Raw genomic sequence first — 18,554 nt, forward strand, 5'->3', positions numbered from 1 at the left:
TCATCTTGTAAGCAGCAATTCCACAGCACATTTACTCTCTGTTTTTCAGCATGGGTCTTCAAGCTCTGCTTGGTGGCTGCAGCTGTAACAAGGTATTGACAGATTTCCATGTGGGTTTTTCTGTGATGTTGATCCAGCAGTTTCACAGGAACTAACCAGTCTTCTGCCTGTGTGGTGAAAAGACCTGTGCTATCCTGTTTGAAGAGGTGGGAATTTCAATATTTAGCCAATGGGTACTCTCTAATCTTCTGTAAATAATTTGAGCTATCAAGGATTTTAAAGGGTCCCTGGCACTTGTGACTGTGACTCTACAAGCTGCTAAGGAGCACAATTGATTTAACTTGACATTTGTCTGATTATTACTAAGGAGATTAATAGAAGTCACAGGGAAATAAACTCATCCTTTGGAAAAGCAATCAGCTGTTTGAAATATATAGCACTTTCCACATTTCCCTCCAATAAGGGCAGCAGGGTCCACAGAAATCAGACTCACCAGGGGCTATGCCTCACCAGGGGCTGTGGAAACTGGCACACGATGGGGGCACTGCAAATGGTCACCTTTCCGAAGATACAGGTTACAATAAGGCATTCTAACCAAGGCTGTCATCATGTCCTTGGACCCAGTGTTTCTTAGTGTTTCAGCATTTGATAGGCTTGTAGCTTAATAATGAATTCTCTAACTCCAGAGAGACTGTCACCGCTCCTAAGTAAAAACCTTTTCTTCCCATTTCCCTTCCCTGACCAAAGGCTTTAAGTGCTCACTTATATTTCAGAACAGGCTTATGTCTGTCATAGCAGCATGTAAATACAGGAAGAAAATGTAAAGGCATCCTTACATGCAGCCTTGGAGTGAGACCTTGATGAGTATTCAGGGCTGGCCTACTGAGGACCTTTCTCTGCCCTTCTCTTGCTGCTTTCCCTGTGATTTCAAATGCTGAAAAAGGCAATGAATAATGAATAGTTTGGAATAACAATTCCTGTCTAGTCCTGTTTATTGGAACATATGCCAACAGAGCACAAAATATATGGAAGGCTATTTCAGGATGAGAAACCCACCCTGGAGAATATGCAGAACACCTACAAGCTGTATGTGGATGGCTTGGGATTTCAGTGGAGGAGTTGCTGCTTTTAGGCTGTGACATAACATATTTTCCCCCAGGAACTGGGCATACACATCAGTTCATCCAAGTTGTCAATTAGAGAGCAACCCTGTGCTGGAAAGACATGTGAAACCTGTTGTCCTAGCTCTTGGGGCTTCTGAGGGAGACAAAATCATAGAATTGTTTGAGTTAGAAGGGACCCTTAAAAGTCATCTAGCCTCTGCAATGAGCAGGGACACCTACAGCTCAATCAGGAGCTCAGAGCTCCATCCAGCCTGAGCTTGAATGTCTCCAGGGAGGGGGCATCTGTCACCTCTTTGGGTAACCTGTACCAGTGCATCACGACCCTTACTGTCAAAAACTTCTTTATGTCCAAACTAAATCTCATTTTTTTTAGTTTGAAACCATTTCCCCTTGTCCTGTCACAACAGACCCTGCTAAAGAGTCTGTCCTCTTCCTTCTTATTTCCCTTTAGATACTGTAAGGCTGCTATTGGGTCTTCCCAAAGGCTTCTTTTCTCTGGGCTGAACAGCCCCAGCTCTCTCAGCCTGTACTTATAGGAGAGTTGTTCCATCCATTGGATCATTTTTGTGGCCCTCCTCTAGATGTGCTTCAACAAGTCCACATCTCTCCTATACTGAAGACTTCACATCTGGATACAGTGCTGCAGGGGAGCCCTCACCAGCACAGAGCAATTAGGAGCAAGATCATCTCCCTTGACCTGCTGTCCGTGCCATTTTTGATGCAGCCCAGGATATAGTTGGCACATTGCTGGCTCATTCCAGCTGCCATCCATCAGTACCCTTAAGATCTTTTCAGCAGGGGTGTGCTCCATCCTTACCTCCCCCAGCTTGTACTGGTAGTGTGGGTTGCCACAACTCAGGTGCAGACTTCGGTTTGCTGAATCTCATGAGAGACTTTGGTTTGCTGAATCTCAGGAGATTCTCCTGAGACCACTGCTCAAGCCTGTCTGGATCTCTGTGGATGGCATCCCATCCCTAGGGTATGTTGACTGCACCACACAGCTTGGTGTCATCCACAGACTTGCTGAGGGTGCACTCAATCTCACTGTTGATGACAGTGATGAGGATGTTAAAAATCACTGATCCCAGTAAAGACCCCTGTGGGAACATCTGTGAAACAGTGGAACAAAGCTCCTCCCAGCATGGGGATGTGGTCCCTGGAATATGCAGGTCTCTGCTGAAAGACTTGAGGCCGAACAGAGTTAAAAACAGTGCTAGAGACTATCACATGGCACTCTTCCCAACTGTTCTGGTCTTCAGACGCTGCTGAGTAGCTACACTGAAGAAAAAGATTAAGTTTCTCATGGGACATACCTACAGCCACAGTCCGTAGCTGAAGGCCATGTCACACATACAGTGCAAACAAGCTTGCATTACGTGGCCTTTCTTCACTGCAGCAGCAGTATGATTTGGTAACAGTGGGAAAAAAAGCCAGTATTGCACGGATCTGTGGGACTCAGTAACCAACAGTGCGAACCACAGCTCCTCAGTGTTTCCTCCCCACTAAGAGGAGTACCATGCACCTCTTCTTCTGGGGTAAAAAACACTGCAGAAGTGTGGTTACAGGCCGCAAGACTGTACAGACTCATGCTGCTACCCAATACAAAGGCCAAGGGCAGGCTGGGCTAGTTGCTCCAGGGGAAGGAAATATTCCTTGCCAAGGCAGTAGAAGGGACCAGGAAAGCCGTCACCTCAAGGAGAAACCAGTGGAGAGAGACAGAAATCTGGCTCAGCCTTAGGTGAAATATACTTATGAGAAATAACATTTAATCTTTCATAGAAGTAAAAGCCCACACCAATAAAATGAGAAATGAAGGAGGGAGGGAGTGTTCAACTCTGAGCTCTTAAATACTAGGACTGCTCCAAAAGTAATGCCTCCTATTTTATTATGTTGGCCTATTACATCAGAGGCTGATGTTGGTGGTATGTCGGTAGAGGTTGAACCCTCCTGTAACCTGATGATATTCAGTGGCATTGTGTTCCTGTCTGAAAAAATGATGTCTGACGTGGGAGTGCAGATGAAGCAAAGGTGTGATGTTGAATTTCTTATGTGGAAAAAAAGGCAACCATTGACATTTGCTGACACTTGCTGAATGTTTATGGAGATCAGACAGTGGATGTGAGCACCGTGAGGCAGTGAGTGGTGCATTTCAGCAGTGGTGACAACAATGTGGTCACCTCTGCTGGTGCAGATTGTTACAAGGGCAGCATGCAGGCTCTTGCTCATCACTGGTGGAAATGCAGAGTTAGTGGTGGTGACTGTGTTAAAAAGGAGTGTTTTGAGGGAAACATGCGTTTTCCTCAAGCTGGCAGGTTTTGAGTGTTTTCATTCATTCAGTGCATAAAAGCTGTTTTAATTAATCATCTCAAGGTTTTGGGCAGATGGGTATTTCAGCAATTTAAACGGCTGCCAGCTGCAGACACAGGCAGAGACTACAAGCTTTTGAAAGCCATCCCATTTCCTTTTGATTCTCTTGATCAAAATCCAGTGTAGAAAATAATACCTCTGCTAAAAAAAACCTTCCAACTCTCCAAGTCAATGGAATTCTTTCCTGACCAGATCCCCCCGACAAATTCAGGAACATAAGCAGTATTTTTTTAAAAAAAGCCTTCTGTCACCTCTTAGAATTACCTGTTCAATTTGGGATTTTTCTGCTCAATATCTTGCAATAAATCAATGACATGATCAATGCTCTCTGTGAGAGGGCAAGGATTAATGATGTCAGTCAGTCACCTTTTAACTAAGGCTTTGTTATGGAGATGACACATCACGGTATGATGCGACTACTGAAGCAGGAAGGCCTTTGGATTCTTTTGTCCATGTGTTATGACCTAGATAATTGTATGGCTAAGGGCAATCATATTTTGTCTGGATGCTGGCCTGGCAAGGGAGAGTCTACTGACAGCCACTGGTGCAAAAGAAAAGCAAACCCACACATACTGTAAGCTTTGAATTGACAGCAGTGAAAACAAAACCGAAATAAAACATTCATGTGTCCTAGCACATGTTCTGAGACAAACCTCTGAGGCTGAAGGAATAATCAAAAGTCCAAACCAGAGGACTAACTGGGCTGCAGCTGAAGATAGAAAATATGACCCAGATAAAGAAAGGGGGGATTTAGAGGACAATGCTGTACTGGCCAGTGACCACAGAACTAGTTTTTCAAGTATTTTTAAATACCAGGAGCAAAGTGATTTGCCTGAGCTGAGCATTTGCAGCCCAGGAGAATACCCAGAGGAGTGCTGGAAGGCATCTCTGGGGGCTTGTCATCTCCCGCCTCACCTGGGATCTTGGCAGGGCTGCTTTCATTGCTTTGCTGTAGGGAGAGCTGAGAGCTGGGAGTCTGTCAAAAACAGAGGGAAGGTCATCTCCAGGTCTGACAGTACCAAGTGAGGCATGGACCATGCACAGAAAAAGGCTGGGTTATTCAAGTTTTCTCCTGAGAGGAAAGGCACTTTCATGGCTTATCTTAAATTCCTTTGCACAAATCCATGACACGTCTGAGAGAGCTGTTTCCAGTGCTTCCCAAGTTGGAGAATTAGCTTTTATCTAGGTTGTACAGTACCTGACAGTGATCACCTGAGACAACATAAGGCATATGCACGCTCATGATTATCTATAAGTGTCTTTGTAGTAGAAAAATATGGTCTCTCCCTTGCTTAAGTCTCTCAGATGCGTACACAGACCACAGCTCCTGGTTCCTCCAGACCTCTGGAAAGGCCAGGCAACCAGCCCAGGAAGCTCAATAAACATCTCCTCCCTTAAGAACACCTTGCACTAAGGTATGGATTCATAGTTCCACAGCCCTCACCTCCTGGGCAGCCTGAGGGTGTACTTCTGCATGGCCTTGCTCCTCAGAGTCCTTCTCTAGTAGGGTCTTAACAAGAGAGCTACATCTGGACAAATGGGAACCTGAATTTCAGCATATGCCTGCCCAGTGTAAAACGATGCCTTTATGCTCCTTTGGAACAGGCTGCATTTATTTATTTGTTTGTTTGTTTGTTTAATGTAAACTCAGATGCTTGTTTAGAAAACTTTTTGTTCTACCCTGTGATAAGAAGGACTTGTCAAGTTGTATTTTTTGCTGAATACACATACAGAATTTTCTGGGACTTGCTTTCCGTAATGTCTTTGAAAACATAGAGGCCTGAATGCAAGGATGAGAGTAGATTCTGAATGGCCATGGAAACAGCCTGAAGTGACACTTTTCTTCCCCAAGGCTGAAAGAGACATAAGTAGTCCAAAGCTCTGGTTAGACTTTGTGCTCTTCCTGACTGTAATTATCAAAAAGCAAGAAAGGAAGGCCGTGCAGGACACAGTTATATTCCAGGTAAACATGAACAAACTCTAATAGGCAAGTTCCTCTTTGACTATAAAATAAACTTGACAAGTAGAACAAATATAACTGTCACAGTATCCTTATGAAAAGTAGGCAAAATGTACCCAAGAGAATGTGTTTAAGGCTAACTGAAATACCAGTATGATGTGCAGTGGATAATGAGCTGCTTGAAGTCAAAGCTACTTACCAAAGTCATTAGCATCTGAATAAGGACCTCATAAAAGTGTGACAGGTGAGCAAGTAGGGCAACAAACAGTTCTGTAAAATACAGAAGTCAACCCTAGATATTCTTCTTTGCAGACATGGAGTCTATTAAGTGAAAACATGCAATATCAGGTAAAAGGGAGTTTCCTTGTAAATAAATAAAAATCAAGAGTTAAAGGCTTCTTAACAGAGATGTCTCCACATGGAGGAAACTTGCAAGCCTTCCAGATTCACTACATGTTACTGCATCCCCTGTGGCTTTCAGGCAGCCAACATAAAGGGGAAAGTCCACTCCTCCCCGTCCCCTTGGTGTGCTGTAACATACATGGGGAAAATCTTTCATTTTACACAGGCTAGGGAAAGGAGCCTCCTAGTTGCAACAGCCTGTCATTTGGGTCACGCTGCTCAGCTTTCTCTTAGAAGTACACAGAAAGACTTTTCAAGGAGGATGTATGCAGTATAGAGCTTAAAATCAAAGAGCCATAGAATGTTTTGGATTGGAACGGACCTTAAAGCTCATCCAGTTCCAGCCCCCCGCACCGTGAGCAGGGTTGCCACCCACTAGATCCACCCTCCAGTTGGTGTGGGTGAATGATTTGCTGGCAGATCAGGCTCAAAGAATTGCAGTAAATGCAATTACATCAAGTTGGATACCGATCGCTACTGGAGTTCCACAGGACTCAAATTTAGGGCCAATTCTCTTTAATCCAATGACTTGGATATGGGACGGTAAGGTATAGTAAGGAACTTTAGAGATGACATTAACTCTCTTGAGGGTAGAGAGGCCTTGTAGAGAGATTTTGACAAACTAGAGGGCTGGGCAGTCACCAACTGTATAAATTTTAAGTAGAGCAAGTACCAGATTCTGCATCTGGGTTGCAGCAACCCTGGACTTATGTGCAGACTTGTGAACAAGGGTTTGGAGAGCAGTCCCCCAGAAAAGGATCACAGGGTTCTGTCTGACAGCAAGTTGAACATGAGACAGCAGTATGCCCTGGAGCCCAAAGGGCCAACTGTACCCTGGGGTGCAGCAGGCCCAGTACTACCACTGGGCGAGGGGAGGGGCTGCCTAACCTCCAGCACTGGGTGCCACAGTGCAAAAAGGAGACAAACCTGTAAGAGAGTGTCCAAAGGAAGGCTACAAAGATGATGAAGGGTCTAGAGGGCAGGATATGACAGGATGTCTGACAAGCAGCTTCAGTCCCTGGGTGTGCTCAGTGCAGAGCAGAGGAGCTGAGGGGAGCCCTCATGGCGGCTGCAGCTCCTCACAGGGAGCGGAGGGCAGCGCTGAGCTCTGCTCTGTGTGACAGCGACAGGGCCCGAGGGAACGGCATGGAGCTGTGTCAGGGGAGGGGCAGCTGGGGGCTGGGGAAAGGGGACGGTGGGCATGGAACGGGCTGCACAGGACAGTGGGCACAGCCGCGAGCTCAGGGAGTTCAAGGAGCGTTTGGACACCACTCTCAGACATAGGGTTTGGATTTTGGGTGGTCCTGTGTGGTCAGGGGTTGGACTCTGTGATCCTTGTGGTTTCCTTCCTACTCAGCATAACCTACGATTCTTAACTGTAGAAAGGGGAGGCAAGTTAATGCACTGTAGGGTGTGACATCCTGGGAGAGCACATGTGAGTCAGGCCATAGCTGTTCCTTCTAGCACATGCCCAAGAGAGCTGAGTTAAAGCAGAGGGGGAAAACACTGCTTTCTGGTATGCCTTTTGGCCAGGAATGTGGTTTCCTTGGAAAATGGCTGCATCAGTCAGACTTACACTCAAGCTATAGCATCAAACCCAAGCTTGAGGATCCAGCTGAATCCAAGCTGGAAACAACTGGGCATACAGTGGGCCAACAATACTGAGTACCTCATTCTCAGCTCTTGCTAAGTGCAGGACACCTGTGGTGGTATCTGGAGCTGTGCAAAGCAGAGGTGTGGATCTGAGTTTCTACACTACAGGAACTTGGCACCCCTGCTTCTCTATATGTGCTGTGGTGATGACATTACAGGATCCTGCACCTGCAGGCTGGCTGCAGCAAGGTGGGCAACCTGTAGCCCCCTAAGGAGGCCTTTTCATTTCTGTCATGAGTCAGAGCTGCTTCCCTGTAGCTTCTACATGCTGGTGCCTGAACATACAGATCCCCTGCTCTGCACAGACACCTCGTGAGCTCCATTTCAGATGTCTGTGACTTGCTGTCATGTGCTAGCATTTCCACAAGCCCAGTCCTTCCAATTCAGCCTGAGCTAAACAATAGTCTGCCAAGACTCCAAAGGAAGAGCACTTCCCTTGTTTTGCAGAGGCAGTAAATATGATATAAACTCACTCAAGTTACCACATGTTGTATGGTACCAGAAATATCTTGCTTTGCCCAACTAGATAGAAGGAAAATTGTATGTGTTTGGTAAGCAGTCCAATAGTCTCCAGCAAAATAACAGTCATTGCCTATTTTCTTAACTTCTGATGTTCATCAGTTATGATAAATTCAGGAGGTCTGTAATTTCAAAAGGTAGAAAAGAGCCAGTATTGTCTCACTCATGTTATGCAGTTGAATAATTTTGCACTGAGCTCACAATCTACTCCAAAAAGTTTGTGTTTATTTAATCTAAGAATGTGGGTTTTCAAAGGAACTCTTCCACCTGTAATCCACGAGTCTCATTTCTTTTTCTCTCTTTTTTTCCTTCTCTAAGGATGAGAAGAATCAGGTGTTGATTACAAATGCTTGGCTGCAGATGGTGAGTAACCTGTGTGAATAAAGAATAAAAAAACCTTCCCAATAGCAAACTACCAAATGTGATTTCTTAACTGGAAAGCAAGATTGCTGCCCTTTAACTTGTCTGTAAGAGTTTTCTGACATTTTTCTAGTGCTCCTTTTAGCAGTGAAAACAACAGAAGACTGCATTCACCCTCTGAGCAGACCTTGGGAAGTAATACTAACCGCACTGTTAGGCTGATGGGCATAGGAATCTTGTAACAGACAGCCCAAAGCAAGGCTCCCACTATAGCTGGAGATTCTTCAAGAGGGCCCCTCCAACAGAAGAGGTGGGCACTTGTAGTGAAGGAGCCAGGCACCTCATTAGACCTGGCTGTCCTGCTCTCATGGCTTCTGGGAAAATCTTCATGTCTATAATTGGGAGCTAGGCTATCCCTTGCAAGTGCAAGGCACTCTAGCATGCACCCCAAATGCAGAGAACTGCTTTCAGCTCTGCACTGGTTTCCCATCAGCAATGTCCAAGCTCATTGGTGGGACAGCTTCCTTGGAACACTGCCTTCCCTTCCACTTTAAAAATCTCATGCATAAGCACACCTCCTCCCTCCCCTGCAACTTGCTCCTACTGAAGAGTGACCTGAACTGGTCATGCAGGATAAGCAAAACTGATCTTCACTTAGGGCTTTGGTGGAGGGAACTTCCTACCACATCTGCTGCTGGCTGTTTGTGGTGAGAGATATGATCTATTTTTATGGAACATAAACTGATCTCCTTAATGGCTTGTGCTCAGCAAAGATGCAGCTCTGCAGGGAAAAACCTGTGGGAGACTTGAATGATTGAGCTAATTCTGCTTTGACTTGAGTGGCTAAATACTATGTCAAGTTAATGGGTGCAACTGAATGGGTTGTTTATTCCACAGATATCTGCTGGGATTTGAAGCAGGAACGAGTTTTTTCTATTGCAAAAACTAAACCAAACCAACATATGGGATTACGGTATCATCACAGCAGAGCCTGCATGTATCTGTTCTTAGCAGAGTGTCTTCAGCTATAGCACCAGTAACACTCTTGCCATAGGGTTTTTCTGTAAGTCACTTGCAGCACAAAAGTTGTGCCTGAGCCCTTCTTAAATTGTTTGAGATGTCTGGCTTCATGTCTCAGAGTGGAGTGGCTGGGCACTAAATTAAATACAGCAGCTAACAGCACTGAGTCATCAACCTGCAAATTCCTCTCTGTATATGCCAACCCCTTAATAATTAAAGCCTAGCATTAAACTGTTATCATACTACTGCTATCACTACTGATAATATCCATTCTGCTCCCATAATATTCCAAATAGCTTAAAAAGACTTTTACCAGCTTGCATAATCTGATGTATGTATTTTCCAACAGTACTGGGTTGATATTTACTTGTCTTGGGATCAGTACGAATACCCGGGTGTGCAGAACTTGCGATTTCCATCCGACCAGATTTGGGTACCTGATATTCTTCTCTATAACAGGTAAGCAAGGCAAGTGGGAGTCTAGAACTAGAGCAATAGATGCTGGTAAACAACAGTGCTAGGCTGATATTCCAGGGTTTTCTGTCTGCTACTCTTGAAAAAAACAAAAATAAAAGCAAACAAATGCAAGTTAACAGATTTTCTAGTAGTCACTCTAAGTCATGCTTTCTGTAGTGTTATAGATGTCTTCTTTCTCTTTTCCCAGTGAATGTGAAAACAATCCATACTCTCCTTATAATTACCATACCTCTGCTGGAAAACTGCTTGTGCCATAGTCTTCCTGCTTGAAATAAATAATCTATTTCTTTGCATATTCTCCATTACTCACATTTTATAAATACCTTTTTCATCATTGCTTAGCTCCTCAAAACCCTCTAGAACCCTTTCTTTTTTCTTTTCCATTATGGAGTCCAGCACTCTAGTCAGCACTTCTGCACTGCTGAATTGGGTGGAAATTCTCTATACAGACTTTTCTTCATTGCTTTCTGGGAGGAAGAGGTTCTACTTTTGCTCTGATGTCTTATTTTTGGGCTTATCTTGTCCTTTGTCCTTGCAAGATTTTCACTGACCTGCCCTTCTCTGACAGTTTTAAGTATAATCCTTTCTAGTCATCTGGGTTGGGTTTCCTTCTTCTGGTTTCCACTGTCTTTTCCCTTCCAAGCACCCACTATAAGACATCTGAAGGAGGTTTGGAGTGACCTGCAAATTGTTTCGGTGCTATTCTGTACTGCAGCTTTACTACCTACAGTCTCTTTATTAATTTTCAGTCTCCAAAGATGATGCATATTATCTGGTCCGTATTATTCTAGTTTGTTTATAAGAATATGTTACAGGAAGGGCTTTCTGAAGTTCAGATATATCTTCTACTTCCTCTTATTGAATTATTCAGAAAGAAAATTAGATTGATTTCATGCAGTTGGCCTTTGACAAAGCCGTGCCAGCTGTTTTTACCTCATTATCTTTGAAGTTAGGATGATGTGTCTATAATGCACCTTTTTGCAAAAAAAAAAAAAAAAAAAAAAGAAAAGAAAAAATAAATCAGAATTCTCTAATTCACTGAGCCCTTTCCTGTATTCCCCAAACTCTCACAAATAATTGTTAATGCTTCAGAGAGTATTTCGGCCACCTTCAGTACTCAAGAGTAAATTTCATCAGTGCTGCCAACTGGAGCCTGTCTTTTCTACACTTCTTTAATGCTTTCCTTTCCTCTCCTGCCTTGGACTCTGGCCACTGTGTGAGAGAGTTAGTTGTGGTGAGCCACAATTCCTGAATAGTGAAGTGCAGAAGGTACAGGATACTGCAGCTCCCTGTGCCCTGTTGTTTCCTTTCCTTTCACAGCAAGCAGTGAGTCTATCTCACCCTTTGTCTTTTTCTTGTTTTCTTCTATTAATGGAAGCCTTTCCTATTGCCTTTTATGTTATCACTCATTCTGCACCCTAGTCTTTTCACTTTTATCCCCATTGATTTCTGCTGATTTTTGTGTTCCTCCTGAGTCGGTCATTCCTACTCCCTTGTTTCCAATGTACAGTCCTTGATTTTCAAGTCCAGATGTAGAGGATCCTGATGCAGAGGACACTGTTCTTCACCCTTTGACATGAGAGCAGGTTTTGGGTGTGTTCTGTTCGTGGTCTTCTTCTCCAGCATTTTTTCCCCCTTCATGTGAGGAACACTCATGCCAGAAAGTTACTTTCGGCTTTCTGGCACTGTGTCCACCTTCCTCAGACTTGAACAAGGAGCAGGCCAAAAGAGGAACGGAGACTGGAATTTTCCATGATTGGTGGCAAGACAGAGTGTGTGAGATGGGAGAGCCATGCAACATGGATCTGCAAGTAGCCATGATAGGCAAGGGACCAACATGGGAATCCTTCTGTATTTAAACTGGAACACTCCCCCATGCTTGCTTCTGTGAACAGTATTCTTGCTCAGGTCATTATTCCCTTCTTTTTCTCAGAATCACTGGAATCCTAAATAAATTCTCTTTTCTTGGTCCCTTTCACCAGGTTTCTGCTCTTAAAATCTCAATCAATACCCTCCTACAAGCCCCATATCTGAAACAGCTTCCCTCCAGCACCTTCCTCCATTGCCTGAAGCAAACTTTTGGCCCCTATGCATCCTAAGAGACAGAAGAATTGTTGCCTCAGGGCACCATTGTTCTTACAAAAGATATTCAGGTAAAAAATTACTTGAGTTACTCTGTGAGCTGCCTGATTTTGACAGCAGCCCTAGAAAAGCCTCATCCTGCCAACAACTCAGACTTTGAAACTGCCTTAAAACTTCAAAAACTGTAATACTTTTGCTCCTTTCCATTCTGCCTTTGCCCCAAGACATCTAACAGCCCACCTCTTGCTTCTCTGAGGACATTACAGCAAGCCATCGGCATGTCTGGGTGCAGGTCAGTAGTGTCTGTTAGAAAACAAGGTACGGGGCTCTGCACTCAGACACAAGCCAGACCTTGATTCAGACATTCTGTGCATTGAATTCTCACAAAAGATTATTATTTTTTTTTCTGTTGGAAGTTGCTACATCTTAAACATCAGCTTGCTTTTTCTTTCCTTTGTTTTGTTTGTGCTGTGCTGTAGTGCGGATGAAAGATTCGATGCAACATTTCACACAAATGTGCTGGTGAATTACTCTGGATCCTGTCAATATATTCCTCCAGGTAGGATGCAGACTGTTTGTTTGCTCAATGTATAGCTTTGAATAATTACAAGCAGTTTTTGTTCATAAGTGAAATCAAAGCATTTAGATGCAGTCCACAGCAATTTTGCAGGACATATAACTTAACTGTGAGACAGATCCACTAAGTGATTTAGATCCATGATTGGTAGCATATTTCCACTTCTTAAATCTGCTGAGTAGTTTGATCATTCAGAGACCCATCTGAGGTATTATCTAGGCAAGGTGTTGAGTATCTCACATCGTGTTATCACAGAGGAAAGTTTCTTATGCAAATAAATTAGTTCATTCTTGAGACTGAAAGGACGTGTGACCACAGGAGATAACTAGGAGCAGCAACCTCTCCGCAGTGCACTTCACCCTATGAGGCTCCATCTCTAGGTGAAAAGATGAACTGAGACCAGCCCTGCTGAGCCAGACCCAAACCACATTCTGCTTCCCATCTGTATTGCTGATTCAGTGTTCATAGGGCCACCTGTACTGCTGATTCAGTGTCCAAGCAGCCAGGACCTACAGCAAACACACAAGCTATCCCATATGACACAGCCTCTGATGGACAAGAAATGTCCGATCTTTGTGCCATAGTGCTAGAAGGCTAATGCCAAGCACAACCATAGAAACCACCAGGAAACAAGTGGGTATTCGCTGGTGGTTGATCCTCTGTTGGTCCCTACCTTTGAGACCTTTTAAAGCATTTTTGTTTTTTTCATGGACAGACCCATGGGAATGTTTGCTCTCCAGAGAGCAACAGTTGACAGGAATAAAATCAGCCATGCACCAGGACACAGGGGAATGTGCCTTTATAGGCAGATCTGATGTTCTGTTAGTTTATTTTCAGCTAAGAGGACAGAAGATATATCACACATGCAGAGTACATCTGCAGTGAGCTACGAACTCTGTGGTGAAGAATTGGAAGTAGAAAAGAGAGAATAAGAAGTAAAGGAAATGTCTCATGCAAAGTATAAAGAATAATTTTTTACAGGAGTTTAACTGCTGCTAAACTGCTTTGCCCAATCCATTTTAGAAGGCAAACGTTGGTAATCAGCCCACTTAATGCAACAAGTACTCACAGAAGCAGCTAGATTAATCAGGACATTGGAAAACACAGAAGAGGCAAAAAGATGGTGTTTCCAAGGCTTCATTAAAGTTTTATTTCCCATGACTCTGCGAGCAGGCTGTGCTCACTGATGCTCTCCATTAGAGAAACAAGCTCTGCTACACATGGCTCAGTGGAGGAGCAGAGAGAGAGGACAAAGAGGGGACAGCTGTCTGTTGTGAAGGAAGGTAGCAGAGCCAAGATTCAAGAGAATCTGGGAGAAAACATCCAATATAACCTACCCAGAAATGGCTATGGCAGTGGGAGGCTGATCTACCAGAAGGTAACAGAGCAAATGGAGGGAATCCACCTGCTACAGAGCATCAGTTTTTTTGTGCAGGGAAACGCACACACCACACTATTAAGCCACAGTGCCCCCAGCTTTTACAGCAGCAGAAAGAATCTAACACATGATCTCAGTTTGGGGGATTTTATCTTCAAAAGGCACAACCTGAGCACTTACAGCAAACAGCAAGTTGGTTAGGTGTCTCAGAGCTAGGATCACATCAGCTGGTATTTTGTGGGGCACGCAGAAATAACTACTGCAGGCAGGTCATCTCAGTGTAGCATTGGAGGTAACTCTCTATCAAATCAGAAGCTGTTCTCCATCTCCATCCTTTGAGCTGGCTGGTTCAGGGAAGCTGGAGAGCTAAAGTGAAAGCTGGATAGCCTCAGGCCTGCAGAACTGAAGGTTTGTAGGGATGACCTCTGCTTTGCCACCAGCTGCTCATGATATGGGCTGTGTAGATAGATCATCTTCCCCCTGCTCTATGCTCGCTTTTCTCCTGGACAACTGGGAAAATCCTGCAACTGCAGCTTGCAGCCCTTAGGATAAAGTGGAACATTCCCTAGTTTAATCTCTCCTCTCAGCTGAATAAAAACAAATAAACAAATAAACCAAAATTAAACAGTAGCTTTACAGTATGCAACAAATGCTAACATCTTCCATTACTTAATATGAAATAAAGACAGTGGATTAGAAACATGCAGAGTGAAATCTGGATGTGGTCCTTGGGCCAGCCAGACCAAGAGACAGGGAGAGCAGCTCTCATGTGGCCACTGTGTTCTGGACAACCTATCTCAACTGTTCAGTGAGGAAGGGAGGGATCTTCACCAGTGTCCCAGAAAGGCACTTATGCTAGCATTTTCCACCTCTGCTTGCTGTTTTGTTATACTATGACTATGTTATGTAAGCTTTTGGAGAAGAAAGTTGCTCACAGTCATTTTAAAAGCTAAGGGTGGAGTTGAACCCTGCACACATTTGATTGTGGTTGATTTTTATCCACAGGCATTTTGAAGAGCACATGTTACATTGATGTCCGCTGGTTCCCTTTTGATGTGCAGAAGTGTGATTTGAAGTTTGGCTCTTGGACTCACAGTGGTTGGCTGATTGACCTGCAGATGCTTGAGGCTGATATTTCCAACTACATCTCAAATGGAGAGTGGGATTTAGTGGGTAAATTGACTTGCCTAAATTTTTATCAGTACTCTAATTTTCAAAAGCAGAACCCAAATATGTAAAAATTACTAATGCTATCATGACATTTGAAATACAGATATGAAAAGATTTCACGTAAAAGGCAGCATGAAAAAAAAAAGAAGAAAAAAATCACAGATGAAAATCAACTTTTGAAGTGCATTTTTTGAAATGTGTCTGAAAACAGTGTTCTGAATCAATTGCCTAAATCTAAGTGCATAAATGAAATCTAGTGGTGCCGATGCATCTGAGCAGTTTGTCAGAACTGTACTTAGGCATGTCTTATGTAGACACACTGAACGCTGCTGTCACATTTACTCAAACACATCCGTCAAGAATTGATTGGTGTAAAAAAGCGGTATTTCAGCAAAACTGGAATTAGCTTTTGCAGAGTTTATCCCATTCACCCTGAAAACCATCAAAGCACCTAACAGTTTGTAATATCTGGAAATAACTGCAGCTTAGTATGTCCCCTTTTCTGTGTTTCAGGATGTACTCGTATTTCTAAAAGAGGAACTTGTGTCCAGAATTAGTTACTCATAGCTAGCTCCTCGTGAGTTATTTTGAACTCATTTAAGTAGGTGTAATCAGAAGTCATGCTATGGAAATGGACAGAGTTTAGACCACTTTAATGATAACTTGCGGCCATTTTGTTTTCTAACCCAGATATTTGATCAAGGAAATAACTAACCCAGGACACCTGGATATGCCATTCAGGGCATCTGAGAATAAAATAGGAAACATAACCAGTATTCAGGAGTGCTGAAAGACTCCATAGGAAAGTCCTGTTGTTTCTTTATTCTCACCCCATCGCTTGCCTAAAGACTAAGGGAGAAAACACAGAAGCAACAGGGTGGTAGCAGGGTTTGGAATGTTGGACAGTGGATGTTGGGCAGTCCTGTGCCGCTGCCCACTGTTGTGATCTCCCTATCTGCAGGTGTCCCAGGAAAGAGGAATGAGTTGTACTATGAATGCTGTAAAGAACCATATCCAGATGTGACATACACCATCACCATGCGACGACGCACTCTCTACTATGGCTTGAACCTACTGATTCCCTGTGTTCTCATATCTGGCTTGGCACTGCTTGTATTCCTTTTGCCTGCTGATTCAGGAGAGAAGATTTCTTTAGGTAAGTGCTAAAGGATTCGCTTATTTCTTATGTACTTCCCATAAAATGGCAAACAATACCTCATGGTTTTTGATGAATAAAGATTTCCCTGGAGGAGCAACAGAAGCACTTGTTTAGTTGCAGAAACAGGAGTAAGAGTTTATGTATAGCAGTCGCACATACAGTTCTAAATACTTTGAACTCTACTCTGGGATGAAGCAGAACTTGTCACTGGCAGAAGAAGCAGTGGTAGTTCTCCATCCCCTCTGTCATTCTGTTCCTTAGCACATCTCAGTGCATTTCACAGCTGATTCTCTCCCTTTTTCAGATAGGACATAGTAAGAAACAGAGAGTGAAGGGTCATGAGAAGTGGCTGGGCATTGAATTTTCACCTTCCAAGTACAGCTCTCAAACCTCCAAGATATGAGTTCCCCATGAATGCAAAGTAATGACAGCCAAGGAAGAGCTAAATGAGATTTACTGTCATGTGTTTTAATATAGACAGTAGATGTGCTTCCAATAGAAAGTTGGAAATATATAAGATTGACCCTGGTAAGACCTTTGGAATCAGTTGTGCACAAATCTGATCACGACAAAGGCAATGAAATAGTACCGAATTCACATGGTTAGTAGAAACAGCAGAGCACTGAACAGCCAGTATTTCAAGAAGCAAAACATGGGCTGTGAGGGATATGACTGCTGACTGTGAGAAACAGGGTGCAGACAAGGAGAAGAGTTATTTGAGTTAAAGGACAAAAAGAGGGTGTGATATTCATGCATTAAACACGTGAAATAGGAGGCTGTTTCTCAGCATAGAGCAGTTCGATTTTGCAAACAGCCTTTCCAGAGAGAACAAAATAACACGGAGTTACTTTTGTAACAGGCTGCAGCTCTATGGAGGGTGTTACATAACATGTAATAGTTGAAACAAGTCTCTCCTCATCTTGAACAGTTGTCTGGGTTTTGTGTAAGCTCTGTTTGGCAAGAGCAGTGTATTTTATCCATTCTGCAAGTTCCATTTCACTGAGCAGCAAAGAATCTTCCTTACTTTGAGATGAAGCAAAGGTTTGGGTGCAATTGAGAAGTGGAAAGAGAGCAGATAAAGATATATCCAAAGATGCTCTCACTTGGTAGAAGTTCTCGCCTGCCCTGACAAGCATGAATTAATGGATTTGGCTTAGCTGTAGAGGAGGACAAAGTTATATTTAACAGCAAAGATAGCAGAGGAGGAGCTGCAGCTATCATGTTCCTCATCTTTCCTCTTCATGTTCACTCCCTGCAGGTATCACTGTTCTGCTTTCCCTGACTGTATTCATGCTGCTTGTGGCTGAGATCATGCCTGCAACTTCTGATTCAGTCCCACTAATAGGTAGGTTGATTTTCTCTGCTCTGTGCAAGAAGTACAGAGTTTCTCAAGAGGTGTTGAAAGCCTGTTGGATCTTTGACTCTTCTTCTTACTATAGTTCTGCATTCCAGCGATGTTAGGAATAAACCTCTGTTTGGGAGTTGGAAAAAATATGTCTTTAGCCTTTAAACAAAACTGAAGCTTCAGTTTCTGCTTGTGGTCATCCTAACCAAGCTATACAGAGAACTCCTATTGGTGCAGCTGCACACTGTTCTTTTGAAATGACCAGTGTGTTAAAACACCGTGCTGTCACAGTGGAGTTTGTCCCTACCAAGTGATGAAGGTGAGAGCAGAGTGGTGAGGCTTGCACATATCACTCAGGAAATTCCCATCACTGTCTAAACAGCAAGATTCAACCTACAACCATAGAAGTTAATACAGTGATGAAACTTATAGGAGCTTATACTTTGGGGAAATGCTTTTGGGAATGTACATTCTATACTGTGAACAAAACAGTTGTTATGACTGGCTTAAAATCTCTAAAGCTAGAAATAGCCTTGTAAAATCCAAACCGGGAACCTTCTAGTCAATTCTCTTTCCAGCCAGTGTTAAGTAACTCTGAAGACAATATAAGAAATCCAGAGGAGTTAAGAAGCTATGAAGGATTAAATGTGGTCATGCAATAATGCCAGAGGGATTTAATTTTTTTTTTTTCATTAATTTCTTCTTTCTGAAGTGTCAAATAACAAGGCAGGTGAGGGATTCACTGTTGTTCTATAAGGTGAACTGATAGGAAAGGAGAGATTATTTGTTTCTTATGGGTCTGTCCTGTCAATGTGCTGGCACAGAGAGACACTGACTGGATACTACGAACTTTAACATAAGAAGTGAGAATGTTGGTCTTGACAGTGTGTTATTTCTGAGGTTGAGTGTGACAGAAGCAACAGGAAGGGAAAGTCACCTCTGTGTCCTGTACATTTCTCCA

At 43.3% G+C, this 18,554-nt stretch overlaps 1 protein-coding gene across 3 annotated transcripts in view; it reads left to right on the forward strand.

Moving 5' to 3' along the window:
• CHRNA8 (neuronal acetylcholine receptor subunit alpha-7-like) overlaps positions 1-18,554 on the forward strand; it is a 58,123-nt gene that overhangs the window by 23,383 nt on the left and 16,186 nt on the right. For 2 of the 3 annotated variants that reach the window (NM_205201.3, XM_046905263.1), the window contains exons 3-8: positions 8,344-8,388; positions 9,755-9,864; positions 12,444-12,523; positions 14,925-15,092; positions 16,051-16,245; positions 17,507-17,593. In NM_205201.3, the coding sequence (NP_990532.1) occupies positions 8,344-8,388; positions 9,755-9,864; positions 12,444-12,523; positions 14,925-15,092; positions 16,051-16,245; positions 17,507-17,593 (685 nt within the window). Of the gene's footprint in view, positions 1-8,343; positions 8,389-8,480; positions 9,093-9,754; positions 9,865-12,443; positions 12,524-14,924; positions 15,093-16,050; positions 16,246-17,506; positions 17,594-18,554 lie in introns of those variants that run through there. The other variant, XM_025144683.3, reaches the window with a different exon arrangement.

This window comes from Gallus gallus, chromosome Z (assembly GCF_016699485.2).
Source record: "Gallus gallus isolate bGalGal1 chromosome Z, bGalGal1.mat.broiler.GRCg7b, whole genome shotgun sequence".
In the NCBI taxonomy this organism is placed as follows: domain Eukaryota; kingdom Metazoa; phylum Chordata; class Aves; order Galliformes; family Phasianidae; genus Gallus; species Gallus gallus.